General features: G+C 40.0%; 1 protein-coding gene across 1 annotated transcript in view; it reads left to right on the top strand.

The window, feature by feature from the left end:
• Positions 1-25,872, top strand: part of GRHL2 (grainyhead like transcription factor 2) — a 53,024-nt gene that overhangs the window by 10,850 nt on the left and 16,302 nt on the right. The window contains exons 5-9 of the mRNA XM_054515264.1: positions 2,106-2,158; positions 5,352-5,508; positions 7,767-7,878; positions 12,461-12,555; positions 21,221-21,379. Coding sequence (XP_054371239.1) covers positions 2,106-2,158; positions 5,352-5,508; positions 7,767-7,878; positions 12,461-12,555; positions 21,221-21,379 — 576 coding nt within the window. The remainder of the gene's footprint in view (positions 1-2,105; positions 2,159-5,351; positions 5,509-7,766; positions 7,879-12,460; positions 12,556-21,220; positions 21,380-25,872) is intronic.

Here is a 25,872-nt window from a genome sequence, read left to right as displayed (position 1 = left end):
ACTTTGTAACAGGGAAATTCTAGATGTTCTTTTGAAAATGCAAATGAGTAGCAGCAGCCTCTGCTGCTGGATAAAAACCCAAGTAATTTATTCAGAAGCTGTTTGTTGCACTAAGCTCTTTTCTGCAACACAAGCAAGTGAGAAAAGGTAGAAGAATTAGACTGATAGAGGGGAACAGAGAATTTAACAGGCAAGGAACAACTGTGTGTATATGTACAGGAATGAGGAGAAAAAAGGCAAGGAGAGCTCCTTCTAACTATTTTACAGTTATGCTACAACCAAAGTAATTTTACAGGCAGCTTTAGTATGGTGAGTACCCTCTGGTTGCTTTTCCCTGCTGCAGAATAAGGCAAGCAAGCTGGAATTGTAGAAAGGTAAAGACAATTTAAAGCTGACAGTACCTCTGCAAATAATTAGAGATATTAGATGGTAAAACTCCCCTAGGATTTTTATCCTCCCAACTCTACAAAATTGTAAACATAACAAAAGTGCAAGGCAAGCTACATTAAGGCTGAACTGCCCTGATTTAGTACATGAGAAATTTACTGTGTGTTTGTGTAGTATAGAAAAGTCCATTGTCTCCATGAGTGACACAGATCCAGGATGTCTGGAGGTGAAATTTGTTTTCAGATAAAGAACACATGTAGGTCAACTAAATAAATAAATAATGAAGAAATCTAGCTTCCCATTGTAAAATCAGTAGGACCAAACCTTGGATTAGAAACACTCTTCTGGCATTATCAAACAATATTAGTTTGGCAGTTTTTATGTGTTACTGGGAAATGGCTCTTATGGTACCATACCCATGGCTTTCCCTGTGGTGCTGGAGCAGTGATTCCATTCCCTTGGTTTGTTCTGGGACATGATGCTGAGAGGTTCCCAAACATCTGCCCTGTGCAGAGAGCTGTCAAACATGCAAACTTGTTAAATTTGGGTGTAAAAAGAAACTTTACATCTACATCTTGGCTTTGCATCCCAAATTTTGTGTTATAGTAACTTTGTTACATGTTTTTTTTGTAATATATTGTTATATGTTTTTAAAATGATTGGTTAATAACAGGGTGCACTTGCCATCTAGGATTTCTCTGCAGTCTATGGAAAAAGAATCAGTTCAAATCTGTTTGCCAAAACTGGATGGAGGGGTTTTCTAAGTGCATTCACTCCTCTCCATCTTCACCTCCCTTGTTAATTGTCCAGTGTCCTTTGTAGAATTAATTTTATGTCCCCAGCCTTAGTTGTTGGGGAGATGTGTGCCACTGTTGGTGGCCTTCTAGCCCCAAGGGTTCACGTGCATGTGGCATGGGAGCAGTCAGAGCTTTGCCGCCCTGCTCAGCCTCACTCAGCACCGAGCCTGTCGCTTTGTTTTTCTCAACTGCCCAAACCCCAGGATGTGCTTAGCCTGGCTGTGCTCTGACTGCTCCTCCAGCCACTGTTGTGTAGGCACAGCTGGATGGAGCACGTGTGGGGAAACCATAAGGTAAAATGTCAAAACATACCAAAAGAAACTTAGGCAAAGTTAGTGTTTAGAGGTAGGAGGCAGTTGTTCTTACTAGTTTTCCTGAGTGCTTACCAAGTATTTCCTAAGTACTGGTGAGAATGACTGGGTTTGGATTTGGTCTAATACTTACTCAATTTTCAAACACATTATAATACATATTTAGGAATGCTTTCAAAGCATGTATGAAGTGACGTAGTTGTATTGTACTGAAGGAGTGCTAAGCTTTTATAGATTGCTGTGGTAGTGGACACTTTGGTCAATCTCTTGCTGTGTTCTTTGTAACAATTATAAATATGCTGTTCTAATCTCTTTCATTTTTTTGTTTAGCTGTGCTAAGTTTGTTAGTTCTCTATAGTATAAACAAATTCTTTGACGTTAGGTACAAAAAAACCATACAACATCATTGTATGTTTTTTACAATGTCAACCTCTTAACTTATATATAAAATGTGACTAGCTTATTAATATCCACTCTAGTTTTTAGGTATTTTGAGTTTTAAAGGGTTGATTTTTTTTCTGAGTTTATCTTTAAATAAACATAGTTGCACTTTTGTTGGTATTTGCATTTTGATTTTATCCAAGAGTATTTAATTGGTCTTATTTTTCAGAAGTATCGGAGTGTGTCAGTGGGGGCTGAAGAATATATTTATGAACAAACAAGGTATGGCATAAGCTTTGCAGTGTGCTGACTGGCATCAGGCAGGAATGTATTGAGGAGTAGCTGCCTGTGTCCACTTCCCGCCCTTCCTTTCTTCCCCCTGGGGTACCTGCAGGGCTCCCTTAATGCTGCCAAGCATTATTCTCCCCTTTTTCTCCTGCTCAGTCTCCTCTCATCTAGCTCTTAGATCTGGACAGTTTATGTCTTCATCTGTTGCCTTCCCTCAGCATTGCTTTAAACTCATAATTCCTCTGAAGCCCCCCTGCCCAAGGTATGCAAGATGAAAACTGTTGAGAGGTTCCCCAGGTAAAAGAGTATAGCTTTGACAACCAGCTCATAAAAAATCTTTTCAGGATGCACAAGTCAAATGTCCAGGACAGTTGAAAAGCTTCAAGAAAAAGTTTCAAAAATTAAAGTTTGAAAAGAATACTGTTCTGCCTAAGCACAGAAGAATGTGCGTGTAGCATGGGCAAACACTGCAGAGTCCCTTTGTCTAGGAAAGACTGCAATCACTAAAGATTTTAAACTGATGCTTTATTTCATACTTATGAATGGTTCTGTTTATATCTGAGAGATTACTCTCACTTTAGAGTCAGGAACATGCCTATGTAGTTTTCGTGGATTAGGCATATGGCCCTGACTGTGGTGAAGGCTCCTTACAGCTTGATATTTTTTCTGAAGAATGTTAAAACAATCATTAACTTGCAGTGAGCTCAGAACTGAATCATTATTTAGACAGAAGATATGAAACTGATATTTAGCAAAGGCTGCTCGCTTACTACACTGAACATTTTTAAAATTGAATCCTGAAGCATTGATGTTGTTAACAAATTTCACACATTTAAGTCTTTCATGCTACGGCCCAGGTTACCTTAAGAATGAAAGCTCTGAATGGACATTAAGAAAACTCCCAGGAAAGATGTATTTAGTTTACCTGGAAGTGGAAGGCTCAGAAATGAGAATTTCAGATTGAAAAAAGAAGTGGTGAATATGCAAGTAATTGGAAGCTTGCTAGAAGATCTTTTAGTGACTACACAGGGGTTTAGTTGAGGCTCATGGTGAGGTTCATAATAGTATTGTAATAATTGAGTGACTGCAATAGGTTTTAAGAGTGAGAGTAATCCTCCTGCTATAGGGCATGCTTTGCTTCCCAACTGAAAACGAGAAGAAAACTCTGAAATGGCACTACACAGAGGCTCCAAAACTGGCCAAGTGCAATGTGTCTGGGATTTACATTTTTTGACTGAAACATACAGAATGCCAGGGAACAGAAGACCAGCCTGTGGCAGACTGCAGGCAGTTCTGTTCAGACATTGTGTGTGTCTGACTTTGATCATTCTAAGCCCTTCTCAGCACACATCCCTGCTAGTTCTTCTGTCTGGTGTGAGGTTTTGAGGCACATTTCCCAGGACACTCAGTGTGCTTTGATGTGTATTATGAAGTGGTCTTGAGCACAAAATCTGCAGTCCTTACGTGTGATGCTAAATCAAGGCTGTGCCCCTACCTCTAAAAGTGGTGCAGCCAGATGGATGCTGGTTCTGCAGCACTGCTGGTACAGCTCTTCCAGTCCACTTCAGACAGGTCCACACTTGCCAATGTTGGCAGTGCCTCTGTCCCCCTTGCACACAGGACAGGGGCTGTGCCAGCACACCCCGCAGCAGAGGGGACAGCGGTGCCTTGTGCTGCTTTCCCACTGCGTGCAGGAGCCTTCATGGTGGCCCCAGCTGCCCTGTGTGGAAGCACCAGTGCTGCCATTGGTGGGTTGGATAGGTATAGACGAGTGTTTGCTTATTACCTTAGTTTTGCTTTGACTTGTAACTTTTAAGCAACTAGAAAAATGATTGGACTTCAATTTATAAGCTAAGAAGAACTTATAAGTTGTCTTCATTTGATTGAATGATTGCAGATAAACTGAATAATTGATACTAAGCTGTCTGAAGCTCCTTTTGGATGGAAAGACTGGATCTGTTGGGTTTTTTCTACCTTCTCTTCAAGTGGGGATTTAAATGTAATTATTAGTTACGTGTTTTGTTGTGGTTTTTTTTCCATTGGATAGTTAAAATATCTTTTATTTTCCCTTTATTTCTATATCGCTATGGCAGCGATGATTATCACTATGATGATCTTGAGTATTTGCTTGAATTAGAAAGTTAGGGATACACTGTTGTTTTGGACCAACATATTCCTCCTTTTGATTCTGCTCTGGCACTGGTTAAATACTTTTCTGAATTAGAACCTTTGTGAAAATGCTTCCACTGTATCTCCAGTTCATGAGTACTTTGCATTAAGGTTCCTATGCAGTTTGAAATTTTTTTTTTACAAGATCAATGTTATTTTAATGTAAGAGAATGTGAGGAGCTGCAGGCATCATTTTTATTGGATTATTGTTCAAGCCCATTATTGGAGGTGGTGGCTGAAGAGGCTCAGTGAGAATTGTTTCCAGCTAACAGTTCACTAGTTAATGGAGCCTTAACTTTTCATGGTTTGAGAAGTGCTTTGAAGTTGGAAGGTTCTTCTGTGAAGGAGGGTCTTTTTAAAACCTAAAATTTCAACACAAGAGCTGTTTTTGCCTGACATTTTTCTAAAGGGAGGTTATTGATTGAAGATAAAGCTAAATGTAGGCACTTCATTCAGTGTGACTAATTTTGAAAAGAAAGCTTATAAAAACCTTGATTTGCATGTTGTCTTTGCACAAATGTACTTACTGTCCATTCTCTTTGTATTCCTTCTTTGAACTGTGCTGAAAGTAGCAGTTGGACTTTCCATTCTTTCTGTTCATCTTTTACAACTTGTTTTATTCTAGTTGGGTTTTTAAAAAAACTATTTATTTATTTCTCTTTCTGCAACTTTCTTCTAAGTTTAAATGTTCGGGGAGTTGATGATTTTCTGCAAATCATACTGAATCCCCTTTTGGTAATTGACACTCTCATTGTGAGGTACACAGTCTCATAATTCATAATGGTTCCTTTCAGAGATAGTACCTTTGATCCAAGAAACTTGCAGTCCAGATAGTTTTACGCTTGATTGTGGGATCTGATGAAGTCAAAAAAAGAAAATTGCAATTTTAAATTGCTATGTCACAGTTGCCTGGAGTTTTGTTATTAGCTCCTTATGCCTTATTCAATGCAATAATTACATAATAAAAAAGGGGAAAGTGATATGGATTTTGTGGCTGTTTCTCTCCTTGTCTTTTCAGCAGCACTTTTCAGTACACGCTAGAAGCTACCAAGTCTCTGCGTCAGAAGCAAGGGGAAGGACCCATGACCTACTTGAACAAAGGACAGTTCTACGCCATCACCCTGAGCGAGACGGGTGACAACAAATGCTTCCGGCATCCCATCAGCAAAGTCAGGGTATAGTCACATTTCTTTCCTAGATGGGAATGTAGCTCTGCAGATAGTTGTGGTTGTGGTTGATGGGCTTTTAATTTAATTTTTTTTTGGGGGGGGGGGGAGGAAGGACAGAGCAAGCTTATTCTCATGCTCAATGTAAAGGTGAGATAGCACCTTATTGATGGTAACAAATGTTTTGCTGTCCAGTTTTTTCAGAGTGTGATCTTATGAGTTAATGATAGCCTCAGTTTATGGTTTGGCAGAATGGTGGTTACACAGACACTACACTTAACACTGGTGAACTTATTGCCATGAATAAAGCAAAGAAGTTCAAGATCTGCCACATGTACTTTGTGTAGTCCATCTTTACTCACTGATGCATTTCATCAGCTGCTTTCCAGTGCATTTCAGGGAAAACATGAAGAGTTGAATCCATCCTTTGTGACATAAATTTTAAATAATTTTCCTTGTCTAAGTGTGAGCTTTCACTTGACATTCACACAGAAGTGTAATAAAATGAATTATTTGCATCTTAGATTCTATGCATAGAACTGTAGCTTGTGTATTCAGCAACATCTGCCTGGTGAGTGAGCCTCCTGATTTCCTTGGTAATGCTTTTGAATTGATAAATCCTAACCCAGTAACTTTGGAATGAAAAATGAGCCCTGTAAATTTTACCCTGAAGCTGTTAGGGCTGCGTATGTATGAAGCCACAAAAATGTTTCCATCCAAATACATGAAATTCTCTAAAAATGTTGTGACTTTAGTCAAAGGAAGCAACGAAAGTCAACGTGAGCAGTGAAGCAAACAACAACCTATATGTTTCTATCATACATGAAGTTTTTAGAGACTCTTCCTAAACAGACGGCAATGATTTGGAAACCTAAATTAGTAGTTAATTTTTAGCCTGGTTTCCTTGAGACATGAGGCTATTGGCTGAATCTGATGTAAGACTGCTCTGTTGCTGTACAATCTCTTTCCCTGCCACCCATTCCTTCCCATTTTGTGGTTCCAGCTCTAGCACTTGTAGAGCTGAAACAGGAGTCAGGAGGTCACTGGTCTGACTGAAAACCAATCCTCATATACCTGGTTCAGTGCACTGCCACACGAGTTTTGAAGCTGTGGCAGCAGAAGGGTGGAAATTATAAAGGAGAGGTGAGATTGCATCCTTCTGGAGGATGTAGTTGACAGAAGATTGTGAAACTGTGTGCAACTTTCACAATCATGTTCTGTTTGCCAGAGCTCTACTCAAGTGACTGTTGAATTTATTGCCCATTCCATCCAAAGCTAACAGAGGGGCAAGAGGTTTTGAAGGTATTAAACCTCTACAAGTTCCCTGTAAGTGGTTAATAAAAACATTAGTGCTTTCCTTGGTGGGAATGCCAATCTGCATGGCCAGTTCTGGTTAGTGCCTCAGCTGGCCAGCCACACACACCTGGTGCCCAGCCAGTATATACAGGCATAACCCAGGACTCCTCCACGGTGTGTACTGCCTCGTGGCATGGAGAGGAAGATGTGGTGATGGTGGTCACCTTTTATAGGTGGAATGCAGAAGGTCACAGAGTGCATGAAGGATTGTGATGGTGGTTTTTGGAGGGACACAGATGATGATCATCTACCTCCTTGGCTTATAAAGCAGCTCGATAGTGATTTTTTGTGCCTACTGTCTCAGGGTGAAAATGAACATTCAAAAGTGAAGTTTTTTTTCTCTGGTTTATTTTCACTTAATTGTAATTGGTATGATCATTCTTCCATTGTTTTGTGTTGTTTTGCTTGCCTACAGCAGGGCTTATTCAAAAAGCCTATATTGCTTGTGTAAAATTTTGCATAAAAATTCAATCTGTTTCCTTTGAATCACAGTTTAACAAAGTGAATTCAGAACGTGAATTGTAAACCTCAGCAAAATTCAGTTACACTGAATTTGTCATTAAACACATATGTATAAGAGTCCTGCTCCCAAAAAGAGTATTTGTGTATACTAAATTGAAAATGTCTTGCCTTTAGCCAGTGAAGGTGACTTTTTAAAACTAAGAATAGGATTAATTTTTATTTGGACTATCAAGAACATAATCCTGGGCTTTGCATTATTTTACAACTACATTTCTTTTGTCCTGAGTTTTTAAGTACACTGTAGTACTGGACTGATTAAAACCCAGTCTTCTACATCAAAGTATGTGAGAGTAGCTGGATCAGAATTAGAGACATATGGAGATTTTAATTTTTGTGTTCCTGACTATTAATTATTTTAACTAATGTGGCTCTGGTATTGTTTTTCATAGAGTGTGGTCATGGTTGTTTTCAGTGAGGATAAAAACAGAGATGAACAGCTGAAATATTGGAAGTACTGGCATTCCCGGCAGCATACAGCTAAACAGAGAGTCCTTGACATTGGTGAGTGTAAGAACATCTCCAGATGTTTCAGGGAAGATTTCAGATATGGAAAGCTCTGGTGCCTTGCACAGGATTATGGTGGAATATATTGGCAATGGCTTCTTGGCTTGTACCAGTTTTTAGCAATGGCTCATTGCTGCTAGGACTGTGGGGTCTATGGAGCTGGGTAGGGACCATGCAGAAAGAATGGTTCTCAGTATTTACACAGAAGAGCTGCCCCTTGCATGTGTATTTAATGGTACCTCCTTCTGGGAAATCAAGGTCTGCACCTCCTCAGGTGTGGCAGAGTATCTGTTCCCTTTACTTTTTCAAAGGGTGATCCAGTCTTTGATCCAGCAACAGTTATGTTAGCCAATTGATGTGGAATTGCAGCCTGAGAGTGCAGATGTCATCATTGTGGTGACTGCAGAGGAGTGTGCAGGATTCCTACACCCCTAGAGTGAGTCAGTGTCAGCAGTGAGGGAGAGGCAAGCTCTGGTGTGCTATCCTGAGAGACCTGTTTATCGTTCATCCCATCTAAAGTATCTACTAGCCCATTTGAGCCTCAGCTGTCCTATCTGCATGCTCGGGAGATTTTAGCAGAGGAAGAACACGTACTTGCTGCCAAGAGCCTGAAGTTGAAGTCAGTGGCAGTGTCTAGACATCAAGCGTTCCTCCCCTCCCACGTGCAGTTTACACATGCACCCATCTGCACGGATTCCAGTCAAAGGAGTCGGCAAGACCAAAGCAGACAAAGTCTATCTTGTTTTGACCGCCTGAGGGAACCAAACCATTGAATGGCAGGAATGAGAGGGGGCAGAGACGGGGGCTAAACCAAAGCAGGGTTACTTGTAGAGAACATTCTGACACATCAGGGGACGATTGAACTGGATGATCAGGGAATCTGTCCCCAAGCGGTGCTAATCACTGTGCTGCCCCGTAGATTTTCAAATGCTGTAGTTTCCACTGAGGCCTGGTGTTACTTAAGGTCAAGTGTATTTTCTCCAAGCAGTTCTTCCAGAATATCTTCGCTGCCTCTTGTCTTAGCATACTTTTTCTGGCTGAACTGTTTCATGAACTTCATTCTTTTCTCCCTTGCCCCCATTTTCTCTTCTTGTCCATTAGGGTACCTAACTCAGTAAAACCGCCCCCCCAGAACAAATTACTTTTATCATGACACCTTAAAAGAAGAAACAGGCCACTTCACAGCTCTTTCTGAAGGCTGCCTGGTTTTTTTGTGCTAGTCCCTACAAGCTTGTGGTAGTAGTGCTCATACCTTTGAAAAGTATGTGCTGAGCAGCTCGCTCCACTGTAGTGTCAGCACCCTCTGACTCCACTGCTCTTGTGGTGTCCTGGCACATTTCAGTTGCCTTACCCCAAAAAGTTAACTTACAATACATATTCTGAAAAATAGTGCTCTGCAAAATAAGTGCTGTGCATGAGCTGTATGTTTACCTGTGTTAAAATGAATGTCTTTTAATTTTCCATTAGTTTGAGGTGAAATAGCTCTGCTCTGACTTTTGAGGCACTTTTGAATACTGAGGTGCATATTCTTTATTTGCAGTGCAAACATGAGCAAAGCACAGTGTAGTAAGACTTACTGATATAGCCCTTCTTGTCAGATGTAAGAGCTGTAAGAGCATGGTTCACCTCAGTTTTCAGCAAAAAAGAGACCTAAATGTTGCTCAGTAGTGTTTTCTTGAGAACAACTGAAATATAGCCTTACATCTTACAAGTATGGTGTTTCTGAAGTACATTTCATTTTCTTTGGCACGGTTAACTGGCTTATTAGGCCAGAATGGCTCCAAGTATCAAACTGCATTTAGCAAAGTCTTCTAGTTTTATCATCAAATTATCTAACTGAGCAACTTAATCCAAATTTGAAGCTGGCCCTGCTTGAACCAGATAACCCCCAGGCGTCCCTTCGATGCAAAAATTATTTTGAATGACTCTATGAAGATTTCCCTTTACGTTAAAAATTCAGATACCTGAAGGGGTCCTCTAAATACTTGGAGTTAATGTCCAGGCCCTGTATAAAAAGAAAATTAAGTGTCCAAAACTCTGCATCACCTGTTCTATAGATGTTACTCTTATTTTGATTTGATGTTTGTAGCATGTTTAACATCTGTGAATCCTTTCTAATTGTTTATGAATGCACTTTTAATCTAGACCATGATGTGGTCCTTAGCAGGCAGAGGATCAAATTAATTTGGGATGCTCCAGTTCCAGCTGTTCAGATCTCAGATGGACAGGGGGGTTATGCTTGTGCTGCTTTCCATTGTGGAAGAGATCTGTCTGTCTGCTTTCTGGCCTGCAGTTATATTCTGGACATCAGAGGAAATAGTGGCTCGCTCCTTCACTCCAGACAAACACGGGTCACTGCTTTAATTTGTTTTGTGTGCTTGCTGGGGCACCTCCTAGGAGGAAGGATGCTTCAGTGGATTAGGTGGAGTGACAAGTCTGAAGATGTGTTGATATTAATAAACGTGTACTTGTATTCAAGTCCTTAGTGCTTGAGGAATAAACCTGAGGGCTTGACTCTTATTAAGCAAGAAGGTAAGATATTTTCCAAAATTTAGGCTATGTACTGTAAAGGATTTTTCTGAAGAAGGAGTAAGGTGAATGTTTGTTTTTTTGTAGGAGGAATAAGATGGGCAGGGGGAAAACAGCTTTATTTTCACAGTGCTGTGACACTGGATCACTAAACTTTTCTTTTAAAATAATTGTAATGTAAAGAATACAATACTTAATTTCAGTGGATATTGATTATTCAGAATAAGTACAATAATATGACATACTAGAACAGGTTCAAATATGAAGTATGGGTGTGGAAACTTTGCGCTCCATAGAAACTTGCCCTTGTTTTTTTCAGGATAGTTTGTATTATTTATGTGCACAATACAAAAGTATGCAATGACATGTAATGCATGATAAATGTTTAGCATTAAAAATTTGCCATTGTTTTATATGCAATTTATGTAACAAAAGAGGAAATAACTCCTGTGCAACCATTTTTTGCTTATTGAACATGCTGATTTTCTCTTTCTGGTAACTCACAGCAGGAGAAGTGGAAAAGTTGTAGTCACTCTAACAGCTTTCAAATATTCTGAGGTGTAAACGGTTTCTTAATCAACTGAGGATCCTTCTTTAATTGGATGTAAATTGAGGGGAATAGGATGCACTTCTGCTTTTTAACGGTGTCACATAGACACTCCATGAGATTTGTGTATAGCAATTAAAGGACAGGCATGTGTTGAGAGAAAGGAAGGGTTGGTGGGATGTGAGGTTCTGACAGCCTTTTAAGACAAGAAAACAGGTGTCTTTACAAGACATCTTGTTCATGTCTTTCCAAAGTGCACCTACACAGCACGCCCATATGCAGCAGTCAGTTGCACGAGGCACTTTCTGGTGAATCATAAATTTAAGAGGTGGGTGGATGTGTGCACATGCATATTAAACTACTTATGTGTCTTCTAATTCCTCTCATTTGCATCCCTACACTGAATTTAGATAGTGAAGCCAATGACTTCAGTTAAAAAGGAGACCTGAGTTCAAGGTGGGAATGAAAGCCTGCCTGCTCTCTCAAACACTTTGCTAATTTGCTACATCACCAAATATCTCGTGCTGTTCTTATGGTCTAAAGTGATTTTTTTTTTACTGTATCTAAAATCATTCATGGATCCCAGGAACACAATTTTATTTACCGAATGAGATGCCAGCATTCTTGTGTTTCAAATGAGAGAAAAGTATACTGATTGCCAGTCTCAAACATGAAGTAATTATTCTTGTAGCAATGTTTTTTCTTATAAATTATTTTAAAACAGTTATTATCTATAACTTATTTTTTAGAGATCAACAGTTTAGGCAAAGGGAATGAATATTGGAATCATTTGTGTGTCGCACAGAATACAAAAACACCCTCTTTCTATAACTGATTACAAAGCTAAGAATCAGCATGCTTCTGAAGCACGGATTTGGGCAAACTTTAGATCAGGAGTGTAATCTCAGCCCTCTGGCACTGAGTCCAATTACAGCCCTCGAGGAATTCTTAGGAAATGTTTGTCCCAGAGAGAGTTATTCCATTAGTGTGAACGATCTGGAAGTTCCTTTAATCAAGCAGCTATTACCTGGTATCTCTCTTAATCTGTCATCAAAAAGAATAAAAGGTGTTAAACTGTCCAGCAAAGCGAGAGAAAAGCAGTGCTTGTTCCTTTTTTCAATTATAAAGAGGACTTGGGAGTTGTCTGTTTTATATAGTTTTGTCTTACTGTTTTGGGGGAGGGTTAGTAAACTTTGAAATCTTCCTCCCTTTTGCTTTTCATTCCTTCCAAAATGCTAGTTTATTGATGATAATAATAACAGCAGTGGGGAAGAAGTGAGAAGAAGGTGCAGATACTGTAGTATCACATTAGCTAGTGATATACTATGCTTAAGATTCAGGTTGCATTATATTACCTCTTTGTAATAAAGATTATTCATAATTAATCATAAACAATACAAGAGGTGGTTTTGATGCACTAGACAACTCAGCTTAAGAAGCAAAGAAGCACTATGAGTTGTAAAACAGTTCAAGTTTTTTCATGACTCTTGTTTTTTCTTGCAGCTGATTACAAGGAGAGTTTTAATACCATTGGGAATATTGAAGAAATTGCATTCAATGCTGTGTCCTTTACTTGGGATGTCAATGAGGAGGCAAAGGTGAGGAAAAGCCATGCAGATGGCATCCATTTATATAAGTACCATCCATCGTTGGGCACTGCTCCACTTCTCTCCTTTCTGAGAAGTAAGAGGGCTTGTTGGTAGGTGCCCAGCCTGAGAAAGTAAAAGATTTTTTTCCTATTTGCAAAGCCAGGTGTAAGACACAAGCTGAGTCTTTTCTTTCTCCAAACTGTCAACTTACTTTCTACACTATCAGCATCTCCAATAATCCATATTCTGTAAGTTAGACTATGCCTTCCTTGTGTTGGTGCCATTTATTTTATATTGTTACACAGACCATCTTTGCAATTTGGAATGAATGTATTTTTGAGGACTGAGACGTTTTTTGGTTTGGTTTTTTTTTTTTTTTCTTTTCCCTTTTTTAATGGTCAAGTACCCTCAGGCATGGGGTTTTCATTCAGGAATGTGGCTCTTAAGTGGACCTATAAAGCAGGACATCAGAACACCTTAACTAGTTTCTTACAGATAAGGTTGTACAAAGGCTGTCAGAGTGCTTCAGCTGCATAGACTAGTGTGGGAGAAATGAAAAACTGCCGGTAATTATAAGAAGTTGGCCCCCGGAAAGCAAACAACAAGGGAAATAGGCTGTGTAAAATGAGTGAGGGTAATGCAGTACTCTTGGGGATGTAGTTAATAAACAGCAAACACTGAGCTCGGCAAACTCCTGATAGTGTTTTCATGTTGAACACAAAATGTCCAGTGCTTAAGTAGAGCTATGAATCTTTCAAATACAAAGACCTCTTCATGCATAATTGCCCACTGCATTTCCAGCAGCAATAGAGAGGTTGCATCCTCCGAGTGAGTCCTCTGAGAACTTGTACTGAACACTGAGTGGTAGCATTAACACTCACTGTCCTGACTCCTGACTGAAGGTACTGACTGTTTATAGTAACAGGGATTTAATCTCTGATGTGCATCTTAAAAGGAAAGACAATAGTTCTGAAAATCACCTAGCTCTTTCAAAAGCAGGCCTTGATAAACAGAGTTGTACTTGGCCCAGTTGCTAATGGTGCTGTATTTACTCATGTAGAGATTACCTTTTCAACGGCCCAGATTTTCCCTATTATGTGTTTCCATTTCAAAATACATCTGTAGGTTGTCTTCTGCAGTCACAACAGGCAACTGCTGTGTGTGTGTGTGATCACTGTGCAAGCAAACACCGATTTGGGATCTGCAACACTGCAGTCCTCCTCGAGGACCTTTACAGAAGCACTACCAGGGCTAGAACCTGGCAGTCTTGTCCCAGGGCTGGCAGCTCTCTGTCATTTGCATTTGCAGCTCCAAGCCAGACTTAGCAAGACACCCATGTTGATCTAGGAACAAGGAAGTCACATCCATTAATGTCAGCTGTTAACCTCAGACGTTTTTTCCTAATCTCACACCATTCACCTGGCTCTTGCCTTGGGTGCCAGAACATTATAAACACAAATTTTGCAATGATCACTGGAAACAAAACAAGCTGAGATTTTAAAGTAAAGACTCTTTCTGAATTAAAAAAGTGCTAGGAGTGAAATTTAGGCTGCTTGTATTTCTGCAGGAAATAGTGATTAAAATGCAAATTGGCTTATGCATATTTATTTTGGGGTATTAAATATCTGATCTTTTAGGAGCTTGAACTGTAAATGTATTGATAAAAGAGGATTTATAACATGCTTTAGTTTTGGCTATCAAGCATAAATCAGATTGTATGTGAAAGTTTATCACTTTGTCTGTGCTCCAATGTTTCCCTCCCCACACACACACACACACACACACGTCTGTGTACGTGCTTGCTCCTGTTGGGAAGTTTGATACAGTAACTGCTTGCACTGGGTCTGGGGATTCCCATAGGATGCCCCTGCGGTGTTGGAAAGCTGTGGGTTCTGAGGCACGTCACTGAAGGCTGTTTTTTCTCCAGCAATTACCTCATCCATGGGAGATGAAGAATAATTACAGACTCCCTTTTCCTAAGCTTTTTGAATGATGATCTTTCAACTGCCTCTATTGTTTCTGTTTGGTATTATTTTCCATTTTCACCACAATTTCAAGATTAAAACTTAACCCTCTCAGAGGCACAAAAGCCTTTTTTTTTAATCAAGTTAGACAAAAGTGGCACACAACAGTTCTTTTCAGGGCCTCTGAGTTGGGATGTGATGAAGCACTCTACTGGCCCTGGAAGAAGCAAAGAAAAACTTCTTGTTGGAAGTGCACTGGGGAGTGTGGAAAATCAAACAGAAGTAGTAGAAATCCTAACCAAATAGATCTCTCTCTCCTGGGAAACTAAATCCCACATTTAGAAGACCTATTTTGAACATCGGGTTTGTCACTTTCCTACTCCACCTGGATAGCAGCTAATTCAAAACCATGTTTCTCCTCATTTGAAGTCAGACTTTTCCTCTCACACACAGAGCAGGCCTTCCCCTTGCAGCCCTTCAGGATGAGGGTATCAGAGAATGGGTGTGGCAGTCAGAATTTGCCAGCTACCAGTGAGCCTGCTAAGGGCTGGTTAAGGCAGCATCTCATGCTGGGTCTTAGTGGAATAAACAGGAATGCAGAGGGTACAGGCAGAGGCCTCTCTCTGTTGCCCCAGTAATGTCAGTGGAACTGGGCTGTTGGCTCCAGTTCACCATGCTTGGTGTGTCATCTTCCAGCTGCTGCTTGGCAGAACAAGAATCTTGTACAGTGCATTTCAAGAGGTGGAATCATCACACTGTTGCTTTCTGTGATCTAAGGAAACAGCACCAAAGTCAGAAACACCACTCTGCTAGTGTTCTCTCTGCTGTGCCTGGTTGACAGCAGCAGTTCCCTTACCTCTGGCAGAGGAGAGTTAGTCCTGGCACATCCTTACCCTTTTCTACAACAGCATCCTTTTCTGCTGGGGCTCTTATCTAGAGGTCACTGTGGGGCTTGTGGCTCAGAGCAGGATCCAGGGAAATGAGGGGAAGGCTCTATAGCCATGTCAAAGTCAGTGCTTTCTTAAAACAAAGATATTGCTGTAAGGGAGCAGGGGTAGGAAGAGAAGAACAGTTTTGTACAATCCATCTTTGTTTCCCTCCCATATTTAATTCTGTTATAAATATGTAATGTTTATGTGTAAGGTGATTTGTTGTCTCCCTTTGGTTGAGCCCAAATGCTATGTTTGGTATTTTTAAAGGAGTTCTTTAAGAAAAGATGAAGAAACAAACAACAATTAACAACTGGCTGACATTTTAACTGTCTTTTGAAAGTGTCTTTATAATATGCTAGAAGCTATGTAGTTGCCTTGCTGTTGCCCTGTAGATGATTTTGCTGCAGCATCTGGCAAGTGGACAAAGTTCTAGTGGAGGCTCTTGAACAGACTCAGCTTCATTTCTGATAGACATTCATCTGTCTGCTTGCAGTGTTAGCACTAACAGAAGTTAGTTTGCAAGAAAGATACTTAAAGAGACAGAATTGTCTTGGTCAAAGGATAATATATTTGTCATAAACCATACCACCTCCTTGAGATATGACTTCTCTCTGGTAGGTATTCGGTGCATTTACATTGGCTGTGATGGTGTTACTTCTTGAAACAATTGTATATTTTTATGGAAAGTATTTTTTAATCTTGAAATCAAAGATATTACTTCAGTGAGCAGTTGCTAACAAAATATGTCTCCTTAAAGAGACAAGCAGTTTTCAGTGATATCAAGAGATTACAGATTTCTGCTAAGCACTGCAACTTGGACACGCAATAAACAGACATGTTTGTGGCTGTGTTATTCAGGCAGGTGCTGGCAAATGAGTGAGATGATTTCAGTGAGTGCAGGAGTTGTGTGCTGAGCAGTTGTTGTGTATACTTGCGTGCAATAACTGCCCTGCTATATTTAACTGAAATGTAGATCTTTAATCCAAAGTATGCTGAAGCCTCTGGGAACCTTTCCAGTTATTTAATGAGTTTTGGCATGGCTCATACAGTAATAAGCTGTTTTCAAAGAGTGACTGATTTGCAGGATTAGGTTCTTGGATATCATGGGCCAAAGTAAGCTCCAATTCCAGTGGGTACAATGGTAAAATTAAGTTTATAGAACAGCACTATCTCTAGCAGTAATTCGTATTGTGGCAATCCATATTTCTTAAACATCATTAGTGATACTTAGGCCAGGCTTTGACTAGTATAAGATTTTTTTTCCTTAATTGTGAATTTCCTTCTCAAGTTACATCAAATTTAATTTAATTAGGAAGGAAATTAATGTCTTCTCTACTCTAAAAATGTAAAGGTTGAAGGAAAAGATGCTTCATTTTGGGGAGTTAGTAGCAGAAATTATGTAGGATTAAACTTGGCAGCTACTTTAATAAACCATGTCTGTGTGTGCAAGTGTGCATATATATATATATATGAGTGTATATATAGATGCAAGACATGCACACACACGTGTATATATTAGAGAAGAGTTAACCTGTGGTAGCACATATTGTTGAAATTCAGTGTATACAAATGGCTTGGTAAGTATGCATCTGGGATTCAAAGCAAATGGCATTTTTATGTAGTTGCCGGGGTGTGGTGTGGGTTGAGGAAGCTTCAAAAGAGTAGTGTAAACATTTGCTGGAGACATTTGTATTGAAATAAAACAAAGGTCTTACCTTTGTGTGGGATTTATAAGGTAACGGCTGGTAGGAGAAACTATAACCCCACACTTTCTGTGTGTATGAAGAATGATGGGATTGATGTTAGTCATTTGAGAGACAAGTCAGTTAACTCTTTGTTGTTAGGGTCTGGAGGGAGGAACCTTTTAAAGCAGACTTTTAAGAGACCCGTCACCCGGGTTCTATGTATTGCCAGTATTCATTAGAGAAATTGCTCTAAGTTTCTTATTTTGTGCCTCCCTTCTGCCCTTGGCAGTTTCTGAGACAATGGGAGCCAGAAATGTAAATAGCAATAAAAGGCTTATATTAGAAGTTTCATAGCTGTAGACCTTTAGTGTATAAGCTGAGAGACCGCAGCAAGAGTCATGTTGGCTGAATTAAATGATAAAAAGGGAAATGCACTTCTGAGCCTTGCTTTCCCTTAAGGCAGCTTACTGTGTTTGTGTCTTGTACATCCCTAATTATGCTGCAGTATTTAACAAACAGTAATTCTTATAATAGCAGCTACACCATGGAGGAGTAGTCCCCAAAAGACAGAGTGCTTTTTCTAGACGTGCTCTATAACAAATAGAAGAGCTGTTGTTATCTTGGGCCACTTCTGAACCTTTCTCAGCACTAAATGGTTCTCTAAATTAGTATTTAATTGCCAATGGTGTGCCTGAGCTGGAGACTAGGTGGGTGGAACTCTGCCATTAATTGCTCTAATCTAAGATATGCTGACATTAAAAAAAAAAGATATCACTATAATGACAATTATACAATGAGTTCCAGATAGCAAAACATTGCTAAAATCCAGTTTGCACACGAAAAAAAGTTGCCTCTGAATTCGGGTACTTCACACTAACTTTTATTAATACAGTTCTATGACAAGTGTAGACAGGGATTGGGAGGGAGACAGTGATTTCTCTTCCTGCTACTGTAATTTCTACTTAACTCTACATTTTCTAACCATGTTCATTCTACTATGCAAAATACCACAGCAAAGGAGATCTTAAATCTGGGTATCTTCTAAGAAAAGTAGAAAAGCTCTCCGTTTTGTGACTGACCGTGGAGTTGTTTTGCCCCTTGTCTCATCAAGAGTAGGAGTACATGCATTATGGACAGGAGCTGGAAAGAGGGGGAAGATGAGAGTTGCAAAGGGCAAAGTAGGATGTGTTTGGACAAATGGCTCAAATCAGTGCTGCTCAGAGCAGGTCACTGCTTTGGGAAGATAGTGTCTGGTCAGACCAGGGGAGAGAGAAGGGGACTGTCCAGATGTTTCTTCAGGTCCTCTTCACCATAGCAGCCTGCTGCACTGGTGCAAATCTTTGGTCATGCAAAGAAGAAACCCCCTAAAATAAATAACGGAAGCTATGCCCTCTTCCCTTTCCCTCTATACACCCCTGTGTTTTCCAAATCCAAAGTCAGTGCGGTGCTTTACAGGAAAGCTAATAGAACATTGCATGGAGACAGAAAATTTCCCCAGTATCAATGATCTGTGTTAATTCAAATCCATCTGTCTATTTGTGGGGTGCAAATGATATGACAGAAAGTGTAGTACGCTTCATGTGCATGAATGTACAGTCATTGCTCCTCAGAGAGGTCCTGATGTATTACAGTGTCAGGACAAGACACTGAGTCCTACAGCATCTATCTATTATTCATGCTGAATAATCTGTTATTGCTGTATGGGGACTCTTGAAACCATAAAGTCTGTCTTCCCCAGCCGTTCCTACTCTGCTCTGTGATTGTGGAGGCAGTGGAAGAGATGACACAGTGTATGTAGTTGATTAAGGTGGGACAAGATATCTTTTTTGCTTCTCAGCTGAGTGTGCAGCAAGGGTGGAAGTAGTACAAACTGCTAGGTAGATGCAAAGCCTGCATGTCTTCTCACATTTGAATGTACATTTTGGAAAATCCCTGTGCAGAAGTATGGGCTAAAATATAGGGAGACCAGATTCTGTTTTATGCTAGACTTCCTTCCACTACTGTGTGTTCACACACACTTTAAACCGTTGCCCTGACACCATAAATGATTCTGAAGGCAAATAAAAATTCAGGCTGTTGTATTTCAAAGGGTATTCTCTGTGTCTACACTTATCTTTGGAGCTGGAGGAGATCAACTTGTAATTTGAAACAGAAATAACACTATCAGCTTCAAAATCAGAGTTTCACCTAGGGCCTTTCCCTGCCTCCCTCTTCTCTCGGCAGTTAAAGTTCAACTATTTCATTTGTAAATGCAGCTCTGTGATACAATCAGAAGCAGAGAGGAGGGGCCATTAGCTCAGTCAGGCAAACAAGCTGCTCTGGCTCCATCATAAAGACCCTGACTGTAATGTTAACTTCTGCCAGGAGGGTAAAGTATCCCCCACCAGCCCTGCTGGAGCCCTTCTTTATATTCAGTTGTCTTTCTTAGGGATGTTGCATTCTGGTCGCTCATGCTGTTAGTTTATTTTCCCTGTTTGTGGAATGGAGGGGCAGGAGGGGGGGATGTCCTTCATGCTCTTCCTTCAGGAATCCTCCCAGACCCCAGGGGCCTGCTGCCCTCTCCTCTGCCCTGTGAGGGGTGCATCAGGTCTGTTTGAGAGACCAGTTTGAGATCTCTTCTTTCCTGAGTGTCCTTATTCTTCTGGAGCAGGTTTCACATCCTCCTGGTTCAGGAGTATGTACTGCTGGTTTTCTCAGTCCTTTTCCATGGTTCACACTTTTGGGGTTTTGTTTTGTTTGGTGTTTTGTTGTTGCTTTTTAAAACTAAGGGCAAGTGAAAAGTAGAATCAATACATAATTGCCCCAAATTATTATGTAATGCACATATTCCTCACTGGGCTGAAAATTAGATTTTTTATCTAGTTTCTTCTCTTGAGTTTTATGAATGCCATCCTGACTGAAAGCTATTGGTGGTATTTCAGTTCATAATGTTTGCTTTACCTCAGAATAGTCCTTGGAAGACTTTGGTGGTGGGAGACCCTTCTCCCCAGTCCTGTACAGATGACACACACCTTGTCCCATGGTGCCAATTGAGTTAATGAGAGGGAGATGATTAGTGACTATCAAGTTGTAAGTTTTTGTTGTAGAAGGAGAGAAAGAGATGGATTTCTGAAGCAGGGGACTTGCTAGCTCAGTTGGTTAATGCTGAGGTTGTGGGTTCCATCCCTGGATGGGCCATTAAGAGCTGGGCCCGATGATGCTTCCCAGTCCCTTTCAGCTCAGATGACTCTGTGACTCTCTGAATGCAGTGTCAAGTTATGTGGATGCTGTGGAACAAAGAGAACTTCTGAGAAGAGGTAGGGAGTAGTTTTATGAATATTTGAAAAATTCCTTCCCAGTTTGAAACACAGGGTGAGATGCATCTTTGAAAAGGAGGAATGACTGTGAAGGGCCCTTAAAGTGAAACACGGGAGTATCTATTGATGGGATGGAGAAAGCAGTAGTGTCAATGAGTCTGTGAAGAAAATGTTTAAAATAAAAGGAGTAGAGTTTATCTTTGTCCTACTGAATTTGAATGAGCTGTCAGATGAGCAAGCCATACCTAAGGCAGCTGGAAAGGGTGAAGCAAGATGATCTGTATCAACAAATAGTGCAAACATACAGAGCAGGGTTGAGGGGTGGAACAAGTAAGGGCTAAAGACCTGACATCCACATAAGGCACGTTTTAGGAGGTTTTATCTCAGATTATCTTTAGTCAGTTCCCATGAACTAAGCAACTATGAGCAGCTGGAGGATCTGAGTGCTCCTGGAGCATATCTTTCTGGTCTGGCTCTTCCAAAAAGTATCCAGTTCATGTATTCTGAGCCTCTGGTGTGAACCAAAGCACGGTAAGTTGGGAGAACCAAATGATTCACCTCAAATGTGAACTTCTGATCCAAACTGAAGCAGCAATATATGGTTTTCAAGTTTGTTCTTCCCAGGATAGAGTGTCTTTGCTGGACAGAAGTGGAGGATAAATGTGTGAATTGCCAGAGCGTGCATCATAGCTGAATTAAAACCTTTTTATTTTATTTTCCCATTTCTTGTAATGTATTTCTGGAAGTTTAATTGTTGTTTGCACCACATTTTAAAAAGTAATCTCTCTGGCACACAGATTTTCATCACAGTGAATTGCTTGAGCACAGACTTCTCCTCACAAAAAGGAGTAAAAGGGCTTCCTTTGATGATTCAGATCGATACTTACAGCTACAACAACCGCAGCAATAAACCTATCCACCGAGCCTACTGCCAGATCAAGGTTTTTTGTGACAAGGTAAGTGCAAAGCACAGTTACCATGGATAAAGGAGGAATCTTGTTAGGCAGTTTATTGTTGCTGTATATTAGACCTAATTAAATGCTGTTTCTTACCTTAAAGAATTGTATTTCATCATAGCATTTGGTCCAGCTGTATCACAAATCTAACTGATTATCATGTCATTATTTTACTGCTTTGCAGCCTTTTTGGCCCTGATTTCTCAGCTTGTGAGCAATAGTTGGACTGTTTAAGGACAGCATGTTACAGGTCATGATTATGGAATATCAATAAAGTAATAGAAAATGCAAATATCTCTATTTGGAAGGTCAGTGCTGATCACAGGCTCACTTACACAAGTGGCAGTCTGCTGATGTCCTCCCTTCTAACTGACAGCCAGGATAGATAGCAGGTAAACTTCATGTCAGTTTCTCTGATAGAAAAAATGCACTTTTCTGTGAGGGTCTGCCAAGCTCCTTCTTATAATGCAATGGAAACCAGCAAATTCCAGTGACACAGCTGATGGGTTTTCCCCTTGCTTTACTTACAGTTATTTTAGAAACTCTTATGTTGCTAGGATTTTCTTATCAAAAGTAAAATACAAAAAATATATTAGCCATTCCCATTTTGTAATTCAGTAACTATTTTTTTGTGTATGTTCACACCCTCTTAAGCAAAATTTTGGTTTTTTGCTGTAGGTATGACTGCTCCTCTGTGGAGACTAGTAAGATGTTTCAGCACCCAGACATAGATCACGCCTGAATGAATTAGACAGTGTCATGGTCAGCAGTGTATATCAGCAGGTAGAAACAGTTCCTCAGAAATGTCAGTGATGATTCTTCAAAGAGAGTGTGACCACTTTTCAGTTTTGTTTAGCATCTGTTAACTGATGACTTTCTCCATGCTGAGAAACATCTTTCATAGGGGAGCTGATGCCTGGATTCTAGTCAAGGTTCAGGGATTCAGGAGCCTACATCTATTTAAGTGACTTGGAATTTTATCCAAATTAGTCTTGCCATCCTACAGGTGGGAATAGAGAGACAAAAGGCCATGCCCCAGGCAAAACATAACATTAACTTTTTAATGGAAAGGGAAGAGTTCAACTGTTTCAGGTCTCTGTGTTGCTGCTCCTTCCCCCTTTTCAGTTCATTCCCCTGTTGCCGTTTTGACAACGACATCTTGAGGGCTAATCAGTCTGTTGTGTTAGTGGAGGAAAATCTTTGGAAGTAATGAATGTAAATGTATGCACTGAGGTCTTATTGCAGCCAAAATGCTATGCTTTTAATTGTAACTTTGAATGTCAAATATTGAGAGATTTGAAGCTACAGCTGGATCTTAAAAGCTCAGTAAATATCAAAGTACCAAGTCGTTTTCATCTACCTCTTTCTGAAGCGCAATTAGAAAAACTTGAATTATTAAAAAAAAGGAAGGAAATTCAGAGCACAAACTCATCAAGGGTGACCTCTAGATACAACTGGTGGAGATTTTGAATAATACATGTTCATTGCATCTATTGCCTTAATTGGAGCTTCAAGTATCCAGACGAAAAAGCAGGAAATAATTGTTGAGTCTATTAATCAAAACTGTCTCAAAGTAGGAGAGATCACAGGGGTAGTTAAAGTGTTATATACATCAGAAATTGGAAGTGGGAACTGAAGGGCTCAAGGGTATTGATAATAGGCTGTATATGTGTATAATATAAATATATGCACACACGTAGAGCTTTTTAAGTTAATGCGGGTGTGAAAGTGACTTGAGCAAATGAAAATTATTGAGGTCAATGCACATGACAGTTTGTGCTAATTGGCACTTGGTAAGAGACAAATTCTTCCTTCTCCCCAAACTTATGTTGCCAGATCTTTACCAACATCCATTTGTCACAGGGCTTTTGTAAGTAAATAAATGTTTGGAAAATTTCCACTTGCTGGTGGCACTGGGAGAATTCAATGTGCTCAGAGGAAGGTAGTTGGTGTGGCTGGGTATCCTCATCTTTTCAAGATGTCAAAATAAACCCCTGGCTCTGGTTAAGGTGGTGCTAAATGGTTCAGTTTCTCTTGCTAGCCTGTGGCTCTCCCCTCAGTGACATGGACAAAGCTTGCTGCCTCCTTGGGAAAGGCCATGAAGCTGTGACTGTTATTTATTGCCTACCTCCTTGTCCTGATGAATTGAAGAGGTACTATAGGAACATAAAAAAAGCCACTCAGCAATCATATAATGATCTTTATATATTCTGAAAGTGTGAACTGCTCTGTTATGCCCCAATCTGACAGCCTCAAAGAGAAGCTGATGACAAAAGTACCTGATTTATTACAATCACCTGGCCTAGTGGAACTGCACAGTAAATTCCTCTCCCTAAGTGTGAAATGTTTCTCATTCTGCAACATGGAAGAAATAAAGGTTTCCGTGCCTGAGGTGTTATTAAAAATGTTTCTTTCTGTAGTGGTGGTGCCTCTTTAAAACCAGTAGGTGTATTTGTATATTCACGTAGATAAATCACAGGTGGAGGTGTCCAGTTTTTAAGAACATTCACTGACAAATTAATGTCTTGTAGCTGCAACACAGCGTAGCTGTTGTGGAAAGAGTTATCTTTGAAGAAATAAATCTGCATTTAGCTAAGTGGTACATATTATATATATATATAAGTTAGTATTTATTCTGGCAATTCCTTAATTTTAATATTAGTTCACATATAAACTAGAGAGCAACACCAACTCGCATCCAGTATGTGCTTGTGACATAAATATATGGAGATAAATGTTGCAAAGGCTGTAAATGTTACTTAACAAATTTAACTTTACCATACTCCCTATTTGTCATCCAATCTTTTGCCCATGTTTGTTTTTCAGTAGGCAATCTTCAAAGCATTTGTTACAGTCCACATCTTGTTTTGTCAGTGCTAATTCTCTGCCTTGCAGTCACTGATGCTGCATTATAAGTTTATCTAATTTTTATTCCTTAAGTAGGTTGTCAGGGAAACTTGCTACCAGGCCTATTTATATTTATATATTGCACAATGCTTTAGCCACTGTGTATGAAAGAACTGGGACTTCAGAGCTACTTGATTTTCTATATGTCATTATCTTTGCTGAAAAGAAGCAGAACTTGACTTGGCAAATACCATAACATTGATCCAAATTAGAATAAATTAATCCAGTTTTGTTTAACCTGAAAAATACATGTTCTTTGGAATATGTGCAGTTCTCACGTCCTTGTTTTTGATGTGGATCATCATAGAGAAAATGGACTATCATAGAGTATTTAGCAACTGTAATTGCCTATTAATCTTCAGCTTTGGAGAGGGCTTCTATTTCCAGGCTAAAGCATTCCACATCTCATTGGGCAGGCACACAGACATCAGCCTATGTCTATGTGCCTGCCCAATGAGATGTGGAATGCTTTAGCCTGGAACTAGAAGCAAGAGTACACATGAGCATCAGAGTGGTGCAAGACTTAAGTTTAAATGAGTTGAAGGATTAGGAAGAAAATACTTTGAATCAGCTGAAATTCGTAGGCTGCATTTTGTTAATAATTAGTAGCAGAAGTACTCCTTGCATTTATACAAAGCCCAGATATCAATGAAAAAATAAAGAACTCATTTCATTATTTCACTGATTGCAGCATAGTTTATAGTCCCCAGTAGAAGGGTAATTTCTTCTGTCCTGAAGAGATGTGCAAGCTGTGGTTTATTAGGTATGTGTCAGATGGCTCAGCTGTCAAGACTATGCAGCAGAAATGCTCCAGTATGCAAAAATCATTTTGTGGTCTCATCCCTGTGACTATGACATCCATTCTGTAGGCTGGGCTGGCCCTGCCATGTGGGCTGCTCCAAGCTCAAAAGGGCTGGTAGGTAGTTTTGTGGGTATTGCAGTTGCCACATTTGTGAAGTGGCTGTGGCACAAATAAACACTGGTAGATGGGAATGACTGCCCAGCCCAGGGATTGCCTGCCCCCCAGAGATCTTGGGGTCTGTTGCCTTGAATGAATGACTGAAGAGAAAGCTGTAAAGTGTCACCAAGTTCATGGTTACAAAGAATATTACAGAAAATCAGTAAAGTATATATTTTTTATTATGTATAAAAGGCAGAATCCTCCTCAGTTTCTGCTTTCCTGAGAGAAAACTCGCACTTGGTGCTGTGTATGAAGTACTTTGATGGTTCATCCTGTTTCCTGTGAGCAGCAGAGTGGCAGCACCGAGTGATAGGTGTGGCTGTGGCCACCTGGCAGAGCCCTTTGTGCAGCACAGGTTTCTCAGGATGTGCTTTTTGCTGAACAGTGGCTGGGATGTGTATTTTTGCTCCTTTCTTAGAAAGAACAGGTGGCTTTAAAGGTTACAAATGTACCTCTAGAAACAATTTTGATAAGTGCACAACTCTGAATCCCTTGGCTTCTGCGGTTGAGGTTGGTGAGTGACAACTGGACTGGGACGTGGTCTGGAGGCAGTGTTTCTGTTTGACACATTCATGTTTTCCTAAAGAGCTATTTCCTCCTCCAGCTCTTTCAGCCTCTGGAAATC

The sequence above is a fragment of the Molothrus ater genome, chromosome 1, assembly GCF_012460135.2.
Source record: "Molothrus ater isolate BHLD 08-10-18 breed brown headed cowbird chromosome 1, BPBGC_Mater_1.1, whole genome shotgun sequence".
Taxonomy (NCBI): domain Eukaryota; kingdom Metazoa; phylum Chordata; class Aves; order Passeriformes; family Icteridae; genus Molothrus; species Molothrus ater.
Note: the sequence above shows the minus strand (reverse complement) of the source record. Positions and strands in the feature narration are given on the sequence as shown.